This window comes from Arachis hypogaea, chromosome 16 (assembly GCF_003086295.3).
Source record: "Arachis hypogaea cultivar Tifrunner chromosome 16, arahy.Tifrunner.gnm2.J5K5, whole genome shotgun sequence".
NCBI classification, from domain to species: Eukaryota; Viridiplantae; Streptophyta; class Magnoliopsida; order Fabales; family Fabaceae; genus Arachis; species Arachis hypogaea.
Genome location: NC_092051.1, coordinates 102,375,783 through 102,396,386, shown reverse-complemented (window position 1 = coordinate 102,396,386; position 20,604 = coordinate 102,375,783). Strand labels below are relative to the sequence as shown.

The window sequence follows — 20,604 nt, the reverse complement described above, 5'->3', positions numbered from 1 at the left end:
AAAACCCACACTATTTCGTACAACAGCAGTAGTACCAGCAAATGCACTGGGTCGTTCAAGTAATACTTGAGCGAGTCAGGGTCGATCCCACGAGGATTGTGGCTTGAAACAAGCTTATGGTTGTCTTGCAGGTCTTAGTCAGGCGGAATCAGAAGGTAGTTGGATTATATTCATCAAGAGAAACTATTTAATGCTGAATGTGTAAAGCAAGTGTTTTCAGGGATAGGAATAGAGTTGAGAGTCGGAGTTGCTTCGTCTTTCTGAAGTAACTATGGTACTATCATCTTCTTTGCTTGTGAATGATCTTCTTCTATGGCAGGCTGTAAGTGATCAAAGCCACGCCAATGGTCTTTGATCTCCTCTACTACAGAATGAACACCAGGGCCCTTGGTATTCAATCCAATGGAGGGTGAAGCGCATAGCAATCCATTCTCTAGGCGATCCTACTCAAAACTCCACAGACAAGGTAGAATCTTTCAGATCAGAGAATGCTGCTTCTTGGATCTAGCGTATACCACGGAGACCTTATTCTCCTTGGAGATCGGCTGAACTGATATCTCAAGAAGTCCCCAACAAAATCGTGGATTAACCGTATGAGAGATGTAAATCCATAGCTGTTGGTTCGTGCTTTCCGACCAAGTATTCACACGAACCCAAGTAGACGTGGGTGTTTGTCAGGCACGTTCGTCTTAATGTGATGAACAGAGCCAATTTGTCAGATCGTCCTATTTATCACGATGAAGATCGGGATATACATCTTAGAGATAGATCAGACACGGATCGAAGAAGAAGAAATAATACTTTTATTAATTCATAGGACTCAGCTGGGTTCCTCCCCTCAACCTAGGAAGTTTAGAAACTCATACTGAAAATAAAAACAATGAAAAATGTAAAAATGGCAGACCTCCCTCCCAGAAGGAGGAACGTTGAAGAAGGTTCGAAGACCCCCAGGAATGGTTGTATTTAAATAACATAAGTTTAATCCCTTAAATAAATGACTAGTAGGGTAAAATAGTCTAATTAGTGCTAAAATCTACTTCTGGGGCCCACTTAGTGAGTATTTGGGCTGAGCTTTGATGAGGTCTCTTGGGCGTGGATTGCTAGCTAGGGGTCCTTTCTGAGCTTTTTGGATGTTGGGCTCTGCTCTTTGGGCGCTGGACGTCTGGAAGGGGGCAGGAAGCTGGCGTTGGACGCCGGTTTTGGGCCTTCTAATCCGGAGCAAAGTATAGACTATTGTATATTGCTGGAAAGCTCTAGAAGTTAGCTTTCCATAACCATTGAGAGCGCTCCATTTGGACTTTTGTAGCTTCAGAAAAGCTCTTCCAAATGCAGGCAGGTCAGATCTGGATAGCGTCTGTAGTGCTTTCTCTGTCTCTGAATCAGACTTCTGCTCCAACTCCTCTTCAACTAGAAAATACTTGAAATTGCCCAAAAATACAAAAACTCATAGTAGAATCCAAAAATGTGATTTTAACACTTAAACTTATAAAAACTTAATAAAAACTAAATAAAAACTTCTAAAAACTATATGAAAATGATGTCAAAAAGCGTATAAAATATCCGCTCATTAGTAGTTATTCAAAAAATGAGTTTTTTTTCTTAAAGTTAAATTATAATTTTATTCAAAAAAATTATTGAGTTAAAATAAAATATGAGAAGAATGTCTTTAATTTAACATAGTGTTTTATACAAAATTTATTGCTTTCATTTTCCAATGAGGTTGCAGACAATGGTGAATCCGAAGTGTTGAAAAATACTATTACGCCAATGAAGTGACTATCGTCGGAGTGGAAAGATTCGAGGGCGAAAGTAGATACCTCAACTTGAAAGATGATCAAGGTTGAAAATAAAAATTGAGAATTTGAATGCACATGTTTTTGAATTTCTTTTTAGAGTCTATCTAATAAAATAATGCCAAACATATGTTTGTTTTGGCGAAAATATTATTTTTTTTCTTGCGGTGCTATTTTTCTTTTTTTTTTTTTTTTGAATTTTTATGTTTGGAATTTAGAATTTTTTTACAATATAAGTTAAAGTTATTTGGTTATTACTTGTGATTTCATTTTCAATTCACACAGTTGATATTTTGTTAATTTCTAATTTAGTATTTGATGTCATAAAGTTTTAAATTTGTAATATAAATCATTGTTGATACAATTAAGTTGGTTGTTAATTTTTAATGTGTAACTATTTAAAAGAAACTATTTCTAATTTCTAATCGCTAATCAAAGTATTGTGTTTAAAATTTTAAATTTAAAATATAATTTTTTTTGAATTCTTATGTAAGCAAATATGTTTAAAAATATTTTTAAAAAATTTATATAATTTATAAACAAATGTGCTAACTACAAAAAATTATATTAAATTGAATGGAATTACTTATTTTGTAAACATGTGAGAGTATTTATGCTATTTAAAAGAAAATTTTAATTTGACATTTCTCTATACTTAATTCTGTTTCTAATGTTGGTCCTAAAAAATTGAATTAATTTAGTAGTTTGAAAAAATTTAAATTTTTTTCTAAATTTATTAATTTCTAAAGTGTAGTTAATTTTATTTATTTTTATGAGCAAATAATAGGATTGATACATTTTACGATGAAACTAAAAAATCATTCCTATTTAACAATTTTTCTAGCTTTCAAGATGCTTGCTATTCTATGGGACTACTGTGTGACGATAGGAAATTCATTACAACTATTAATGAGGTAACTGAATTTGTATCTGGTCATCAATTGAGAAAACTATTTGTAATGCTACTGATATCTAATAGTGTTGGCAAACCATATCGTGTTTGAAATGCACTTAAATATTATTGTGTGACGAGATACTATATGAGAGGAAAAAAGTATTTAAAAACCAATATATTTCACTATGTCTTATTTTTTTATATCAATATTTTATTCTCTTTTTAATTTTGTTTTTATTAATAATATTAATGGGTTTTATTTTGGAATTACTTATTAAATATTTCATAAAACCGTTGTGTGCTTTTACTAGGACTAAACATGATTGATGACGAATTAAAAAACCTCTAACTTATTGAGATCGAAAGGATACTCAATAGCAATGCGAGATCTTTAAGAGACTATCAATTAATGCCATATCTGGAGCTGTCTAATATTCGCCTTTTTCAAAATTAGATAATAGAAGAGGAGTTAGCATATGACACAAATGAGTCGACTCATTCAAACTTATATACAGAACAAATGATGACTCATGAGCAAAGTTTAGTATTCGATAAGATACTCAATGCTATTATTACTGACTCTGGTGATTTTTACTTCTTTTATGGGCTTGATAGGTGTGGTAAGACATTTATTCTGCTATTCAGTCTAGAGGAAAATTTATTTTAAATGTTACATCCAGTGAAATTGTGTCTTTACAAAGGTTCTGTAAATCGAACCGATCATCAAACCGCTCGAACTACTGGTTTATCGATTTAGAGGTTCAACTATGATTCAACCAAAATAACCAAATTATAATAAAATAACATATCAAATTATAAATAAATATACAAACATATAAATATATTCTGATATAAATCTTAAATAAATACAAATTAAAAGTATAATTCTAATTAAAATCTCATAATCACATTTCAATACAATACATAAGTCAAATATAATATTATATGAAAATTAAGATAGTCACAAGAAACAAAAAAATTCATTGAATTAACAAATCAATAATAAATATTCGATCATCTACTTATCTAGTTAAATGAGTTAATTCAATTCATCTATTTGTTCATTAAAAACAAAAATGACAAATTTATTTCTTCTCTAACAAAAAACATATCATAATGAACAAATAGAAATCCTGAAAAATTTTTAACAAAATTTTCAGCATAATTTTAATAAAGATTAACAAGATTTTTAGCTGATGACAATTTTAGCAAAATTTTAGCACAATTTTAATAAAGATTAACAATCTTTTTTCTAAAAATTAACCCCAAAAAAAATCCAACAGTGAATTAATCATTCAATGATTCAATCAACACCAAAAATACAGAATATAGAGTACAGAACAGTAGTGGAGCATAGCTAACCATTCAATGATTCAAGTTATGGGAGGAAAAGCTCTAAGATAGTTCAATGATAGCTAACAACCAGATATGCGTTCAATTTTGTCAGAATCAAGTAACAATTCAACAATCATCAACCATAATTTTATATCTAAAATCAGTAACAACAGAAATTATGTGATAGCAAATTAGTTATTACAATGAAGCAGCAACACAAATTTGGCAACAACAAAACCAACTGCAACAATTAAAATACTTTATGCCAAAATTAAAAAATTAGAGATGCAATAGAAGAAGTAATAGAATTGCACATTGAGAGTTTAGATCTCAATTGAGCAAAATGTGACCTCACTGTGGATCTGTTGTCGCATGACGGAGCAAAGCAATGGCACCGAGGTCGTTGCCTCGGTGAACGAGGAAGGAGAAGATACCGCGATTGAAGGCAGCGACAGGGTGCTAAATGGCAATGAGGACGGAGGTGCGATGAACGGTGGTAGCGCGATGAACGAGAGTGGTGCTAGTGGTTCTGCGGGTGTGCTTCACCGAAACCTCACAAACAAGCACGATGGAGCTGTCGCAATGCAAAAAAGAGACAAAGGGAGCACTGAACACTGACCTTCAGCAAGCAGACGAAGATGATGGCGACCAGAGGGTAGACGAGGACGACGACGACCAGCGGGCAAACAAAGACGAAAGTGACCAGAGGGCAAACAAAGACGACAGCTACCACGAAGAAGCTGCTCGACAAAGACGACGGTGGTGGTGGAAGCTAGGGTTGCCGTTTGAGCCTTTAAAGTTTGGAGGCTAGGGTTGGTTGGGTTGCTTTCTAATTCAGGAAGGGGCTGGAAGGAGGAGTGAGTGAGTTAGGTTGTGAGGATGCTGTAGTTTGATTAGGGTTTATTTGGTTTGAAACAAAACGGCGCCATTTGGAAAAATTTTTTGAAAACCGGTCGGGTTTAGGGTCGGTTTGATTGATCGGTTCTTGCCCGGTTCGACGATTCAACAGCGATTTTCAAATTTGGCAATTATAGTTTCTAACCGAACTGCAAATCTCATCGGTTAACAATTTGACCGGTTCGACCGGATGGTTCGAACCAATTTTCAGAATCTTGGTCTTTACTCCTACCTGGTGGCAAAAAAAACTCATTCTAGATTTTTAATACCCATTACAATTACTGATGAATCTACTTGTCACATCAAACATGGTAGTTTGAAGGCTGGGTTGCTCATCCAAAGTAGCTTAATAATTTGAGATGAAACTCTAATGCTCAATAAAATGCACTTTGAAGCACCTGATCGGATACTCAGGAATTTTATGTCAATTACCGATCAACATATGACACATCAATCATTTGGTGGTAAGGTTGTGGTTTTAGGAGATGATTTTAGATAAATACTTCCGGTGATTCTTAAAGAAAGTAGATCCGATATAGTGTCATCAGCTATTAACTCATCTATCTGTGATCGTTCTGTAAGGTTCTGAAGTTGCATACGGACATGAGGCTTCTAATGTCTTCTTCAGATCAACATGATAGTAAAATAAAGAGATTTGCTAATTGGATACTTGAAGTTGGAAATGGAAATATTGGTTCTGCTGTTGGTGATGAGTCAAAAGTTAAAATTTTAGATGATCTGCTATTTACAACAACTGATGACCCTCTCTCTCACTTGGTAGATTTTGCATATTCAAATTTGTCACAAAATATGTCAGATTATAGGTATTTTTAGAGTAGGACAATTCTTGCACCCACACTTGAGAGTATCGAGAAGGTAAACGATTTCGTCTTACAGATTTTTCAGGGATAGAAAAGGAGTATCTAAATTCTAACATAACATGTCAAGCTTATGAGAATGAAGACATACAACACGAGTAGTTCACACCACAGTTCCTAAATAACATCAAATGTTCGGGACTATCAAACTACAAGTTAATTTTGAAGCTAGTAGCCACAGTAATGCTACTGCAAAATATAGACTAGACTTTATTTTTATGCAACGGAACAAGGTTAATAGTTAATGAACTTGGCAACAATGTAATTGGAGCGATGGTAGTGACCAGTTGAAATATTAGCGAACAAAGTATACATTCCAAAAATGAACTTGATCCTTTCAGATTTAAGGTTGTCATTTAAGTTCCAGCAGAAACAATCTCCATTAAGAGTGTGCTTTACAATGACAATAAACAAGGATTAAGGTCAATTATTATCATATGTAGGGTTTTATCTACTAAAATCAATGTTCACTCACAAGCAATTTTATTGCTTTGTCGAGAGTTAAGAGTCGTGGTGATCTAAAAGTTCTAATTCTTGACGGAAAACACAATATAAAGTCATTAATAACAAATGTTATATTTAAAAAAAAATTAATAATATTTAAATAAAAAAATATTATTTTACTAACCATGTTAAATTAAAACTAGTTTACCCATATTTTTTCTTTCTCCATGTGTAACAAAAATTAGCCTCATTTCTCGTTTGGAAATCTACAAAGATGTGAGAGTGAGAGAGAGAGAGACAGGCGAGAGAAAAAAAAGGGGGAGGGGCAGAAAGTAGAAACTGCGAAAACCGAAACGGGAGAGAAAGGAAGACAGTTGATTCTGATTGGGACAAGAGAGAAGGAATTAGCAATGGGCAACTCTGAGTCTCAGTCAGTTCCAACCGATCCCCGTTTTGTTTCAGCTTCCAGGTTCCTCTTTCTTTCGTTATTTCTCTCTCCACACACACTCTCATTCGATCTGAGTAATCTATAAGATAAAAAAAAATGTTAATTCTTGCAGAGCCTTTACTCACCACGAACTTGAAGACTTAAGGTCTCTCTTCGATTCGCTCGCTGCCAAGTCTCAGAGCAATGCCCAATACATCTCTTCCTCTGTTTTTCAGGTTTTCTTTTCTCTCTCTCGTGTGTTAATTGTTCAATAAACCCTAATATAATCCCTTCTTTTTCATTGTAGTCATATTTTGGACTCCATGGCCCGCTTGGGGATAGAATTTTCCATTTAGTTACTCAAGAGCGCAAGGATCAGCATTTAACTTTTGAAGACCTCGTTGTTGCTAAGGTCACTTACATAATCATCATCATCTTTTGTTGTTATATCCCTAAATTAGATTTATTTGAAGTTTGATTATCTGTTTCGCAGGCTACTTACGAGAAAGGAACAAGAGATGACATTGAAGAATTCATCTTTCGCTTATTGGATGTAAATGGGGATAAATTTGTAGGGAGGTGAATTTGCTATTCTTGCTACTGCTAGTTCTATGCATTTTAAAAGTTAACTCTATTTGTAGGTCTGATCATAGCGGAACACCCTTTTTCTTGTGTAAACAATTAAACACTAATGCTGTTTTACTTATTTTCTGATTCTTATTCTTATATTGATCGTTATATATTTCTTTATGAATAGGTGAACTTTAGTCACTTTATATCTTGATGTCTCTCGCCTCTATAATTATTCTATCTCCAAGCAGCCGGATTTCATTCCTTAGATTTAAAAAACTTTGTTAGTTTTAATCAGCTGATATTTGTGATTTGCTTCTACAACTGATGGTATTGTCATCCCTGTTGATATGTTATTTGTGATTTCTTATTTAGAATAATGATATAGCCTCCTAGACATCTTTGTAAATGCTCACTAGAATAAAAAGCAAATATTTTCAATGTATTGAAATGTCAAATATTCAGTTATAATACTCTGTTGAGTATTGATTTACTTTCTTTTCTGCCCCTTTTTATTTTTTTGTTGATGCATGTGGAATTCGAGGTGCAGGTCTGATTTGGAGTCTGTTATGATTTCCATTTTTAAGGATATATTATGCATAAAAGATAATGAAGCTAGATCAAGTTCAGATAAGGGCATTGTCAACATATTTCTAAATGCTGCAAATTTCTCAATGCATGAAGAAGGGTGCACTGAGGAGTCTATGTCTTTTGAGGATTTCAGAAGTTGGTGCACTCATGTCCCATCTGCTAGGAAGCTTCTTGGGAGCTTGCTGATGCCACCTGATTCAGGTATCTGGTATTTAGTTTCCAATGTTTTTGTCATCAAATCACAGTTGTATCAAGATGCTATGTTGTTTCAATAGAACAAACAGTCTGTCCATTTGATTGGATATAAATTGCTAATTGAGTTTCATGTAACATCACTTCAGTCTTGAAACTGTTCACATGCTGTCCAAATTATACGTAAGCATTCCCAAGCTCACATAAAACAAGAAAATTGTGTAAAGGATTAGATGTTTGGCATCTATTTGATGTAAAGCTCATGATCCTTGGTTGCTATGAGTGCGTTTCTATCATTTAGGTGCTATTATTTTCAGAACTATAATGTTTCTGGTGCCAAAAATGGTGGTTTACCCTTTTTGCTATCTACCTTGTTTTGCTTAGAAGTTAGAACTCTTGTATGTATATGTTGGACTGTTAACATGCAATTCATCACGCCATATTCTTCAATTTTTGACCCTATTCAATTTGGTAACTGGTACCATTGTTTAGATGAAGTGCTACTGGATTTAATTTGAGTAAATCCATAGTAAGTAATTGTTGTGAGTTCTTATTTCCATAATTTTGCCATGTTCTAGGACGACCAGGTTCTCAAATTCCAAACTTGTTGACCTCAAACGACATTGATCCTAGCATTTTACTTTTGAGAAAGGAATATGCTTGGCATATAGGAGGTGCACTTTCTCAGCACGAGCTGGAAGATTGGATGCTTTTATATCATAGTTCTATTAATGGTCTTAGTTTTAATACATTCTTGGGAAACATTTCGTAAGTAAATTATTTTTGGCTTTCAAACCATTCTACTCCTTTATTTATTTATTCTTAAATCCCTGAAGATGCATAATGAACAGTGACTTGTGTCTATGGTTGAACATTTCTTTTCTCCCTTTGTAAGTTGTAGCTTATGGAGCATGGCTTTAGCACTTTGTTTTTTTCTTTTTTTTTTAGCATGAACATAAGTTAATTGTGGCAAAGATGAAGATGTTAAGTGGATGAGTGGTCATACGCGATTGGATAGAATAAGGAACGAAGATATAAGAGAGAGAGTTGGATTAACATCTATTGTGGAAAAGATGGTAGAATCGCGTCTCAGGTGGTTTGGACATGTGAGAAGAAGACCGACAGAGCATCCAGTCAAGAGGGTGGATGAGATGGAAGATGGACAAGGGGTGAACGACAGAGGAAGACCATCTATGAGGTGGTCAAACGAGATTTACATGTAAACGGTCTCTCTGTAGACTTGATACATGATAGAACTCAATGACGTCGTTTGATCCATGTAGCCGACCCCACCTAGTGGGACAAGGCTTTGTTGTTGTTTTTTTTTTTTGGGATTTTTTTGGGGGGGGGGGGATGATTTTTAGCGAAGCCACAACTCACATTGAAGCTAAGATAAAGTATGTGATATAGTTCTTCAGAATGATCATATCTGTTACAATTCAAAAGCCAGCCTGTCTTAACTGCTATTGGAGATTTATTTCAATTTGCTCATGATACATGGGCTACAGATGATGTTTTTAGGTAGTTCAGGCCTAGGCAGGTCCAACTGACATAAGTTAACATTCAGTACACTGAATGGCATGAAATTGAACAAAGAGAACCAGAAAAGCAAATTCCATTTGTTGTGTAACTGTATTAAATAGAAGATAAATACACATTTTGAGTAAATGCTCGGAAGAGTATTGGTTCAAAGCTAGCAAGCAGCCAAGCAGTTGGTATTGTACATGACACTTATTAGCAATGTTGTCTCTTGCTTGTCATTAGGTTTAGAAGCTAATAACTATACATAGAATTAACTTCTATGTTGTTGAACATAAACTATCATCATTAGGAGTTTCATTGTTAGAGTCCAAAACCTCATGGCTCGTTGGTGGTAATTGCAAAAGTTGGATGTAAAATGCAACTTATGTTTGGTGATAAAAACATTTGTGATAGAGCATAATTTGTAGCTTATCATTTTCTATTGTTTTCTTATGGTAGTGACAGATAGTAAACTTTCTGTTTCTTGGTATGATTGGAATGCATAACTCTTAATTCCAAACTGCAGAAATCATCAAGGCCCCAGTGTGTTAATTATTAAGGATAAAGAGGGTTATATATATGGAGGATATGCTTCTCAGCCATGGGAACGGCATGCTGATTTTTATGGAGATTTGAAATGTTTCCTTTTTCAACTGAATCCAAAGGCATCCATTTTCCGGCCTACTGGAGCAAACCATAACCTACAATGGGTAACTTCTGCTTCTAATTACGGATTTTAACAATCACTGATTTTGGTTAGGCTGCATACATTGTACCCTAGATGTGACCCTTTCCCGGACCCTATGTTAACGCCAGATGTTTGTGTACTGATCTGCCTTTTCATTTGTTCTGAATTGTAGAATGTTATTGTTATTCTCTCCTTTCATTTTGCATTAGTGCGATAGTGTCATTTAGATTAAATAACATCAATCCTGCACTAAGAAGAATAATTAGCATCAACATGAACATTGAAAAACTTTACAGATTGTCTTAAAAGGAAGATGATAAATTTGGTTGAACATGTGAGACTACAAAATGTATTGATCTCAAAATCTTTCATGGGGTTTTATTTAGTTGCTATTAGGTAACTATTTGCTATTGTGTGGATTAGAGTTCTGATGCTGTTATTCCTCTCTTGAATGTCCATGTCTTGCAGTGTGCCATCAATTTCAGTTCGGCAGACATTCCAAATGGCATTGGATTCGGAGGACGAGTTAGTCACTATGGTGTTTTTATCTCGGCAAACTTCGATCAAGGCCATACATTTGCGTGTTCCACATTTGGTAGCCCGTGCCTCTCTAAGACCAACCGCATATTGCCGGAAGTAATAGAGTGCTGGGGAGTGACTCAAGGAACGGTTCTAGGCAAGAATGATGCCGTCAAAGGCACCATACTCGAAAGGTTTAAGGAAGATCGCCACATGCTCAACATGGTTGGGCTAGCGAATTCCAGTGAGTGAGCTAGCCCTTCATCCTTTCTTCGTGTAACTCTAGTCCCATAACATGACACCACGTTTATATATAGCATTTTGAGAAGTTTTTTATTCCGAGATTATTGCATTCGTACAAGTCTCACCAGAAACTGTTGAATATATTGCTATATACCCAAATTCTGTTACTACCTCGTATGTTGCACCGTAAACACTTGATCATGTAAATGTTTTGAGAAGCTTGCTTTATATATAGATTGTATTCGAATCAATTATCCAGTGACGCACTCAAAAAGTAATGACAATGAATCGTTATTGATTAAAAAGGAGATGAAGACAAAAAGGAAACCTATGCCGCAGTAAGATGTGTAACCTAACAAAATGGAAACAATGTACGATGAAAAACATAAACAAACTTCCTCTCCGTCTTCTTGTTAATACCTAATCCTGGGAGCAGTACCCCGTCCAAAAGCGGAGAGGTTCTGGTGGACGGGGACAGGGTCAACCTCAATAATGCCGGGCGTGCCAGAGATGCCGAGGGAGGAGACCATGTCAAGAGTCTCTTGTCGACAGGGATCTCGAAAAGTGGTGTTGATGGCGGAGACGTTGGGGACAAAGTCCATGCGGCGCTTGCACTCTACCTCCTGAAGCTTGAGAGAGATGCCCCTCACAGGCCCTTTTGGATGCACTTCATGAGGTGGGTTGAGAATCCCCCAATCTTGTTGCCGAGCCTCTCAGGCTACGATGGCCACCTCTTCTAGAAGCTCATTCGAGAGTCCCTCTATCACCTACCTTCACGACGCTTCATCATCTTTGACTCTTCGTACACACTCGTCCCATCCCTTTTCTTTATTGCCTATTTTTAGGAATGGATCATCTTAATTTCCTCCTTGATTGTTTGGTAGTGTAATTTCTCACCTTATATGTCTTAAGTGAGAATATGAGAGAAAATATTAAATATAAAATATCACACTTTATCAAACAATTAAGGGAAAAAAAAAAAGGATGCACTCTATTCTCTGTGAAACTCAAGACCATGCCCCTACTACTAACTACTACTACTAGGATTTTATTTCTCTGAGTTGTGTATGATGCTATGTATACTAATATGTATACTAGGACAATGGAGTAGGCTCTAAGCAATCAAAATCAATTGTCTACTCCAAATCAAATTCGATAAAAATTATGGCTTTTTGGATCGATGAATTTAGATATTTCGAAGTGAAGAGATTAATAAAGTGATAAAGAGGAGATAATTTTCGTTTGTAGCTTTTACTATATGTGAGTTTTAAAATCTTAATTTATGAATGATTACCCTCTTATTTTATTACTTTACTAACTCCCTCACTTTAAAAGATTTTGGTCTCGAATCAACTTCTTATAAAGTGCATATTTTACTTAAGGTTAAAATGTCACAAACAACAGCATGATGAAAGTGGTGAGAAATACACTGCTATCGATGGTGCCAGATTTCAACGGCACTAATTTCTTTGAGATGTGTATGATGGTATGCAAAAATCGTGCTCACCGATTTTTATTGTTTAATTCTTTTTCGGAAAAAAAAAATCCACCTTCCGATTTTTATTATTTAGTTGTTCTAAAAAGAAATTCAGAAATCGCATCTAACAATTTCCTTTCTAATTTTTTTTTTAAAATTCAAAAATCTCACCCAACAATTTTTCTTTTTGAATTTTACATAAAACGTCCCCCGGATGTTTATAAAAGAAATTTGCCTTAAACTGTATTCATCCTAATCCTGGAAATAATTAATAGTTTAGATAATTTTACTTTTATAAATAGTTAATTAATTTTTTAAATGAAAATATAAAACATTCCCACCATAATTAAAAAAAAATTCACCAAAATAATATAACCACTTGAAAATTTTTATGAACACTAGTCGATCATTATGCTATCACTAACAAATATTTTCTCATTCTCCTTTTAATCAAATCCAACAAAAGTTATGATGTTACAATGAATAACTAAATACTCCGAAAAACTACTCTAAAATCCATGAATAACTAATACATTCCACTGAAACACTCAAAACAAATGTTAAAGCTATTGAATTGAAAAACATATAAGTTCCTAACTTAAATAAATGATGAGCAAGTCCAACCTTTGCCAAATGGTTGTGAGAAAAAAATAAAATAAAATAAAAAGTGATAGTATCATCCATGCAAATGATAAAACAAGAACTTGTTTCCATGGTTGAATGCTTCTCCTAACGAGACAATCGAACTTGATCCCTTGAAGAAATTAAGTAATTAGTGATCAACTAAAATTTATAGGTAGTTACAATTTTTTATTTTATTTTATTACAGGTGGTTAATGCACTTTTAAATATTTTTTATACATTATTTTAAAGAAAGTGATATTGACTAAATTATAAGAATAAAATAATTCCACCATTAATTATTTGAAAAGACAAATATGAAGGCACTTTAACCTCTAAAGTGCAATATGCATTTTGCACTTTAGAAGAGCTGTTTTCGTGTTTTTCTATTGATTTTTTAATATTTATGCGTGTGTGAAAGATATTTTTTAATGGATAATTCAATTTAAATCTCAAAAGTTTGTATTAAATAACATTAATAAAAAAATAAATCAAATTAATCTATTTCAAATGGTGACTATTTCATATCATGTTTGTTTTCTCTTCAAAATCAATTCAAATTACACCACAAATATTTTTAATGAGAAAAAAGCTCAAAGAGTAGCAAAATTTATTGTTGGCCAACACTTTTAGCTATCATCCCAATTTCTTTAGTTTAGCAATCAAACAACATACTTTTAGCTTTCACTTTTAAACATTACTAATTAACCGCGGACAAAAAATTCCAGCATTCTTCTAGAATATATTTGTGCAAGGGGAAGCTGAAAGGTATCTGATCTTGTATTTGATGCAGAGCTTCAGCGAGAGAGAAGGGAAGAATCAGAGAGAGAGAGAGAGAGAGGAGAAAAGTGTGGAATGTTATTGAATCAAGCCAATGTGTGCAGTTACAATTAGGGTATATATACAGTAGCTAAGCATAACCAATAATTGTCAATTGGGCGTAACTGCCTAACAACTATTCCTCTAATTTGTATAATCTACATGCTCATCTATATTGGTTATTGTGGACTCACATATACTATCATGCCCCCTCAAACACAAGGTTGGTGAGACAGCAACCTTGAGTTTGTCACGGCAATCAAGGAACAGGGAGGACGAAACTGCTTTGGTTAGAACATCTGCAAGCTGAGCAGAGCCAGGAATATGGTTAACCCGAATGGTGCCCTTGTCTATATAATCCCGGACAAAGTGGAGGTCTAACTCAAAATGCTTGGATTTAGAGTGGAGAATTGGATTAGCAGCCAGTAATACAGTACCTTGATTGTCACAAAAGAGCTTAGGAGTAGTAGTTAAGGAAAATTGCAGCTCAGTTAGCAGGTTTCTCACTCAAACCACATCAGCCACAACAACTGCCATGGACCGGTATTCTGCCTCAGTGCTAGAGCGTGCCACAACAGTTTGCTTCTTGGATGACCACGAGACTGGATTGGGACCAAGGAAGACACAGGTCCCACTGGTGGACTTGCGATCATCAGGGTCACTGCCCCAATCTGAGTCACAATTAGCCAAGATTGGTAGATTCCTCCCTTTCTGCAAATGCAAGCCATGATGCAGAGTCCCACTCAGATATCGAAGAATGCACTTGACCACCTTCCAATGGTCCTCAGATGGGGACTGCATAAATTGGCATACTCGATTTACTGAGTATGCAATTTCAGGCCTAGTCATGGTCAGATACTGTAAGCTACCAACTACACTTCTGTATAAGGAAGTGTTATCAAAGGGAACACCCCCAGTAGCAGTGAGTTTCAGTGTGGAAGGCAGTGGTGTGGAGCAGGATTTGCAACTTTCTAGCCCTGCTTTCTTCAGTATGTCCTGAATATATTTTGTTTGTAAGAGGGAGAGACCTCCATCTGCTGTCTTGATAACCTGCACGCCAAGGAAATAATGCAAGTCCCCAAAGTCCTTGAGAGAAAAGTTGAGATTCAGCTGCTGAATGACCTGACTATTGGCAGAGCCAGAGTCACCTGTGAGAATTATGTCATCAACATAGACAAGTTCATACAACCTGGACTGAGGTGTGACTCAAGTAAAGAGGGAAGTATATGATTTGGTGGGGATGAAGCCCAGGCGCTTGAAGGCACCCAACAGTTTCACATACCAGGCCCGAGGGGCCTGCTTCAGACCATAGAGAGCCTTGGTAAGCTTACAGACCAGGGTTCCATCTCTCTGCTCATAGCCCTTTGGCTGGGACATATACACATCTTCAGATAAGTCATCGTGAAAGAATGCGTTGTTGACATCTAACTGCTTGATAGGCCAGGAGTGTGCAAGAGCAAGGGACAACATAATACAAATCGAAGCAGGTTTCACTACAGGACTAAATGTTTCCTTGTAATCCAGCCCTGGTCTCTGATGAAAGCCCTGGGTAACCAGCCTGGCTTTATATTTGTCAATAGATCCATCAGCATTGTACTTGATCCGAAACACCTATTTGCTATCAATGGGCTCCCAATTTGGTGGCAGTTTCACCAAATTTCAGGTATGATTCTGCATGAGAGCGGAGTATCTCAGCATCCATGGCAGCCCACCATTTTGAATCAGAGAGAGCTTGTTTCACTAAGGTAGGCTCGAGTTTAGCATGAAGGGCCCGGGGCTTAAAAATGCCCAATTTGCCTCTGGTAACCATGGGATGACTGTTTTGAGTCACATGGTTGGTAGATGGAGGTAAGACATGTTCAAGAGACTGAATGGGAATGGGGACAGCCTGGACAGCCGGTGCATCTAAGAGTGTAGTTGTTGGGGGTCAGAGCCACACAATGAGGTATTTGTGGGTGAGAGTGTTTGAAGAGATGAGGAAGTAGTAGGAGGTTGATGAGTGGTGTTAGTGGATAGACTTGGTGTTATGGTGGAGGGTTGATGTTGTGCCAAGGGATAAGCAAGAGTGGGGAGACGAGGAATGGTGGGGAATGAGGGATTGTTAGTGGAGACTCTGGTGATTTTGGGTGGAGGCTGAAAGTGGAGAGTTGAGTCTTTGAAAGGAAAAGGAGTCTCATTAAAGATCACATTTCTAGTGATCACAAACTTTCCAGATGACAGTAGGCACTTGTATCCTTTGTACGAATTTCCATAGCCAAGGAACACTGCTGGTTCAGATCGAAACTGAAGCTTGTTGTGGTTATACGGCCTCAAGTGAGGATAGCACAGACAGCCAAAGACTCTTAAGGCATTATAGGGAGGCTTCTTGCCAAACAAAACCTCCATTGGTGTTTGGTTTTGCAGTGTGGGCATTGGTAGTGCATTAATCAAGTAGACAGCAGTTTGGAAGGCTTCACCCCAAAATTGTGTTGGCATTCCAGTTTCAGCCAAGAGTGTGAGTCCCATCTTAATCACGTGGCGGTGCTTACGTTCAGCATTGCCATTTTGTTGAGGGGTATGAGGACAGGAGAACCTGTGAGTCACTCCACGAGACTGTAAAGACTTTGACAAATTAACATATTTAGGTGCATTGTCACTTTGAAGCATTTTAAGCTTAGTATCTAATTGCAATTCTACCATTTGCTGAAAATGATTAAACACTGATTTGAGTTGAGACCTAGATGTTAACAGGTAAAGCCAAGTGTATTTAGAGAATGCATCAATGAAGTTTGCAAAATAGACATTTCCATTAGAGTCAGGGGAGGGAGCTGGTCCCCAAATATCCAAAAAGACAAGTTGTAATGGAGCTGTGTACACTGTCTTAGAATCAATAAAGGGCAATTGATGTGATTTTCCTAAACAACAAGAAGCACAAACAGAATTAGGAAGTGAAATTGACTTGTTACAATTTTGAAGGACTGTAGAGAGAACTTTATTTGAAGGATGGCTGATGCCAAGGCATCTTAGGCTAGTTTCACTAGCCTTTTTCTTTTATTTTTAGTTGTTTTATGCATTTTCTTGAGCCTTAAGTAATCATTTGGGCCAAATAGTCATGCTTGTCTTAAATCATTCAACATGAAGATTTTGATGCAAATTCCATGAGTTTTTAGTTATATTACTTGAATGCTATGAATGGAAGATTTCTCATGAAATTTTGCAAGACTTTGATGCAATTGTTTGGATGATTTCAGGGAAGAAGAGGCTAAGCAAGGAAGCAACAAAATCAATAAAGGAAGCTTGAATATCAAATGTGGAGTTTAAGTTCCAGTTTAAGCCTAAACTGGAGTTTAAACGCCAGAATCATGAAGGCTAAGAAATGCTAGAATTGAAGTTTAACCTCCAGTTTAACCTTAAACTGGAGGTTAAACGCCAGAATGAAAAGTCTCACCAAAGAAGCATTCCACGTTTAACCTCCAGTTTGACCTCAAACTGGAGGTTAAACGCCAGAATGATAATGCCACTCAGGAAGGAGTTCCACGTTTAACCTCCAGTTTAACCTTAAACTGGAGGTTAAACGCCAGAATGGGAAAAGCACCAGGGAGCCATTTCCACGTTTAAGCTCCAGTTTGACCTCAAACTGGAGCTTAAACGTGTTCGACCAAGTTTTCCCCTCCAGGGTTGCTCTCTCCATTTCCACGTTTAAGCTCCAGTTTGACCTCAAACTGGAGCTTAAACGTGTTCGACCTCCAGGGCTACCTTTTCCATTTCCACGTTTAAGCTTCAGTTTAACCTTAAACTGAAGCTTAAACGTGCTATATGGAACAGCTTGACCATGCCTTCTTCAAACATAAATAACTTGAGCTACAAAACTCCAAATGAGGTGATTCAAAATGCATTGGAAAGAAGACATCTAGAGCTTTCCAAGCATATATGGCATGCATGGTGGATACTAAAAATTGAGGGAGAAAACAGCCCCGTAATGTGCATAGAAGAGCATAGTACCAACATGCAATCAGGCCAGCTGACCTCTTCACCTTCCATGGAGTATAACTCGAGTTGTAGAACTCCAAATGATGCGCTTCCAGTTGCATTGGAAAGTAGACATCCAGAGCTTTCCAAAGATATATAGAAGTATGGGGTGGACAATGCAACTGAGCTCCCAAAATTGGCATTTTCGAGCACGTTTAAGTGACTTAAACGTTGGCTTAAACGCTGTAGAACCAACCAGCAACCTTGTCACCTTCAATCAAGCATAACTTGAGCTATAGAGATCCAATTGAGGTGCTTCCAGTTGCGTTAGAAAGCTGACATCTATAGCTTTCCAACGAGGTATAATAGTCTATATTTGGCATCAAATTGGCAAGGTTGACAAGAGAACAAAGTGACGACTCAAGAAAGGGGGTGCAACGTTTGAGTGTAGTTTAATGGATCATTATCCTTTTTGGATCAATTATGTCACTCTACCCTTCAAGCAAGCAAGGCCCATCAACAACACCAAATCAAGGCCACAAGAATCATCTAGAATAGTTTATTTTCATTTGATTGTAATTTGCTTTGAATTTCATTTTCATTTTGTAATTTAGGGAGCCTATTTAAAGGCCTTAATTTCTACATTTGACAGAGGGGGATTGAAGGGGAATCCAGCCCCTGAGGGGGAGAGAACTGGAAACCATTTTCTTTTAGTTTTGTAATTGAATTCAGAGCTATGACTCACTAAACCCCTTTCATTGGGTTAGGGAGCTCTATTGTAATTCAATGAATCAATAATAGTTTATCTTCTTCTTCAATCTTTTCTCTTGAATTTTGTTAGAAAGCTTCTCGATCTAATTCCATTGAGTAGTTGTCTTGGGAAAGAAACTACTCATACTTGGAATCCTTCGGAGCCTTGGGAAAGGAATGGAGGATTCATGCTAGAGAAGCTTTCTCACAGTGGATTGGATTGGGGTTTGGATGGATATTGTGACATGTAATCCTACCAAATTGTGGTTCATGAAATTGTGTGGTATAATCAGTGATCAAGCATCATCTCTTCTTATGAACATTTAAACCAAGGGATTGGGAATTTGTTTGTTTTTAGAGAGCATTGGTGAGCCAAGGAATTGGGATCCAATCATATAAGATTGCCAAGCAAAATTCAATGAATGCATTGGTTGAGGAAGAGATATACATGTTTTGATTCGGAGATTTCAATATCTCCTAAACCCAATGAATTCCCCATTTCTGATTTCCACTTTCTCTTTACATTCTGCAATTCAATTCTTGCAATCATCCCCATTCCCTTTTAATTTCAGCAATTTACATTCTGCTCTTTAATTCATGCAATTTAAGATTCAGCCATTTAATTTTCTTGTCATTTACTTTTCCCGCCAATTTTACATTCCGCAATTCTCATCTCAAATCTTGATTCCGCTCAACTAGAACACACTTCTAATCCGAATTGCTCACTCAACCAATCCTTGTGGGATTCGACCTCACTCTATTGTGAGTTTTTACTTGACGAAGATAACCGGTGCACTTGCCGGAAGGAATTTTGCCGATCGTGCAATTTCCTAAATCGTAGCATAACACGTTTATGCGCATCAAGTTTATGGCGCCGTTGCCGGGGATTGGTTTTCGATTGACAATTCTCCAATTGGAAGTTAACTAGATTGAGCAATTTTTCTTTTCTTTTGTTAATAGTTTTTGTTTCAGTTTATTACTGCTAATTTCTGCAAATTTTAATTTGTTTTCTTTGCTTATTCACTTGTTAGCATACTGACCACTAGCTGTTTGTGATATTGCCTCACTATGGGATTTCCACTATCTTTGGATGAGTATTGTTTGAGACTGAGCACATTGCAAAAAAGAAAGGAGTATCCATCATCTTTTGGTCAATCAAAATTCATGAGAAACTCTCCACCACCACAGAATGATTCATGTTATTATGCTCATGGTGGGTGGGAGTATCAGGAACAGGAAACGGGGTACTTCCCAGAGCCACAAAATGGTCCATGTTTTGGTAAATTTGATCACTACTCAAGTTGTGGCTGGGAAGATCAAAACCAAAGAGATTTCACTTATTCACACCCCATTCATCAAGAGCCATCACCTCTGAATTATCCAACCTCACCTCCTAGTTTTACATATCCAAATTCTTCATCACTTGAGCATTTCTCAGCACAAAATTCCTTCTCAAATTCATACAATTCATTTCATTATCCACAAGACTCATTCCACTACACACAAGAGTCATACCACTACCAACACTCCAACCAAAGACTCTATCAGCCCACACAAAACACATACTCCCAACCACCATATCACAGCCAAGATAATCAACCTCATCAACCCAATCCGAACCAACAATTTCAAGATCAATTAAACAGGATAGAAGGAATGCTTGCAACTATGGGCAGAGATGTGGCCGATTTGAAAGGCTTTAAGGAAGAAGTGATATCCAACTTACAAAATCAAGGTGCTGCCATTCAAAAGCTAGAAGCACAAATTGGATATCTATCAAAGCAAATCCCTACCCACAATTCTTCTAGTGATACCATGGCAAACCCAAGGGAGGAATCAGAAGAACAAGAAAGGGAGAAAGTCAATCAAGGGAGATCACACTCCAATGACACAGAGAGTTGCAAAGAGGAAGGGTTCATTGAACCACAAATTCAGGAAGCTTTTGATGAACAGGATACTCCAACTGTCCAACAACAACCAAGTTCTGAGATCAAGG

General features: G+C 36.5%; 1 protein-coding gene across 1 annotated transcript; it reads left to right on the top strand.

The window, feature by feature from the left end:
* Positions 1-6,450: 6,450 nt before the first annotated feature.
* LOC112754567 (uncharacterized) lies at positions 6,451-11,244 on the top strand. Its single transcript, XM_025802236.3, has 8 exons — positions 6,451-6,711; positions 6,803-6,905; positions 6,977-7,081; positions 7,163-7,248; positions 7,790-8,031; positions 8,601-8,790; positions 10,070-10,253; positions 10,700-11,244. Exons 1-8 carry the CDS (start codon positions 6,653-6,655, stop codon positions 11,000-11,002), a joined length of 1,272 nt encoding a protein of 423 aa, XP_025658021.1. The 5' UTR covers positions 6,451-6,652; the 3' UTR covers positions 11,003-11,244.
* The last annotated feature ends 9,360 nt before the right edge of the window (positions 11,245-20,604 follow it).

Bases quoted from the DNA above. Each gene is read 5' to 3' on its own strand.
- LOC112754567 (XM_025802236.3), top strand. From the start codon at position 6,653: ATGGGCAACTCTGAGTCTCAGTCAGTTCCAACCGATCCCCGTTTTGTT. The intron at 6,712-6,802 runs GTTCCTCTTTCT...TAATTCTTGCAG, and splicing joins CGTTTTGTTTCAGCTTCCAG to AGCCTTTACTCACCACGAAC. The intron at 8,032-8,600 runs GTATCTGGTATT...GCCATGTTCTAG, and splicing joins GCTGATGCCACCTGATTCAG to GACGACCAGGTTCTCAAATT.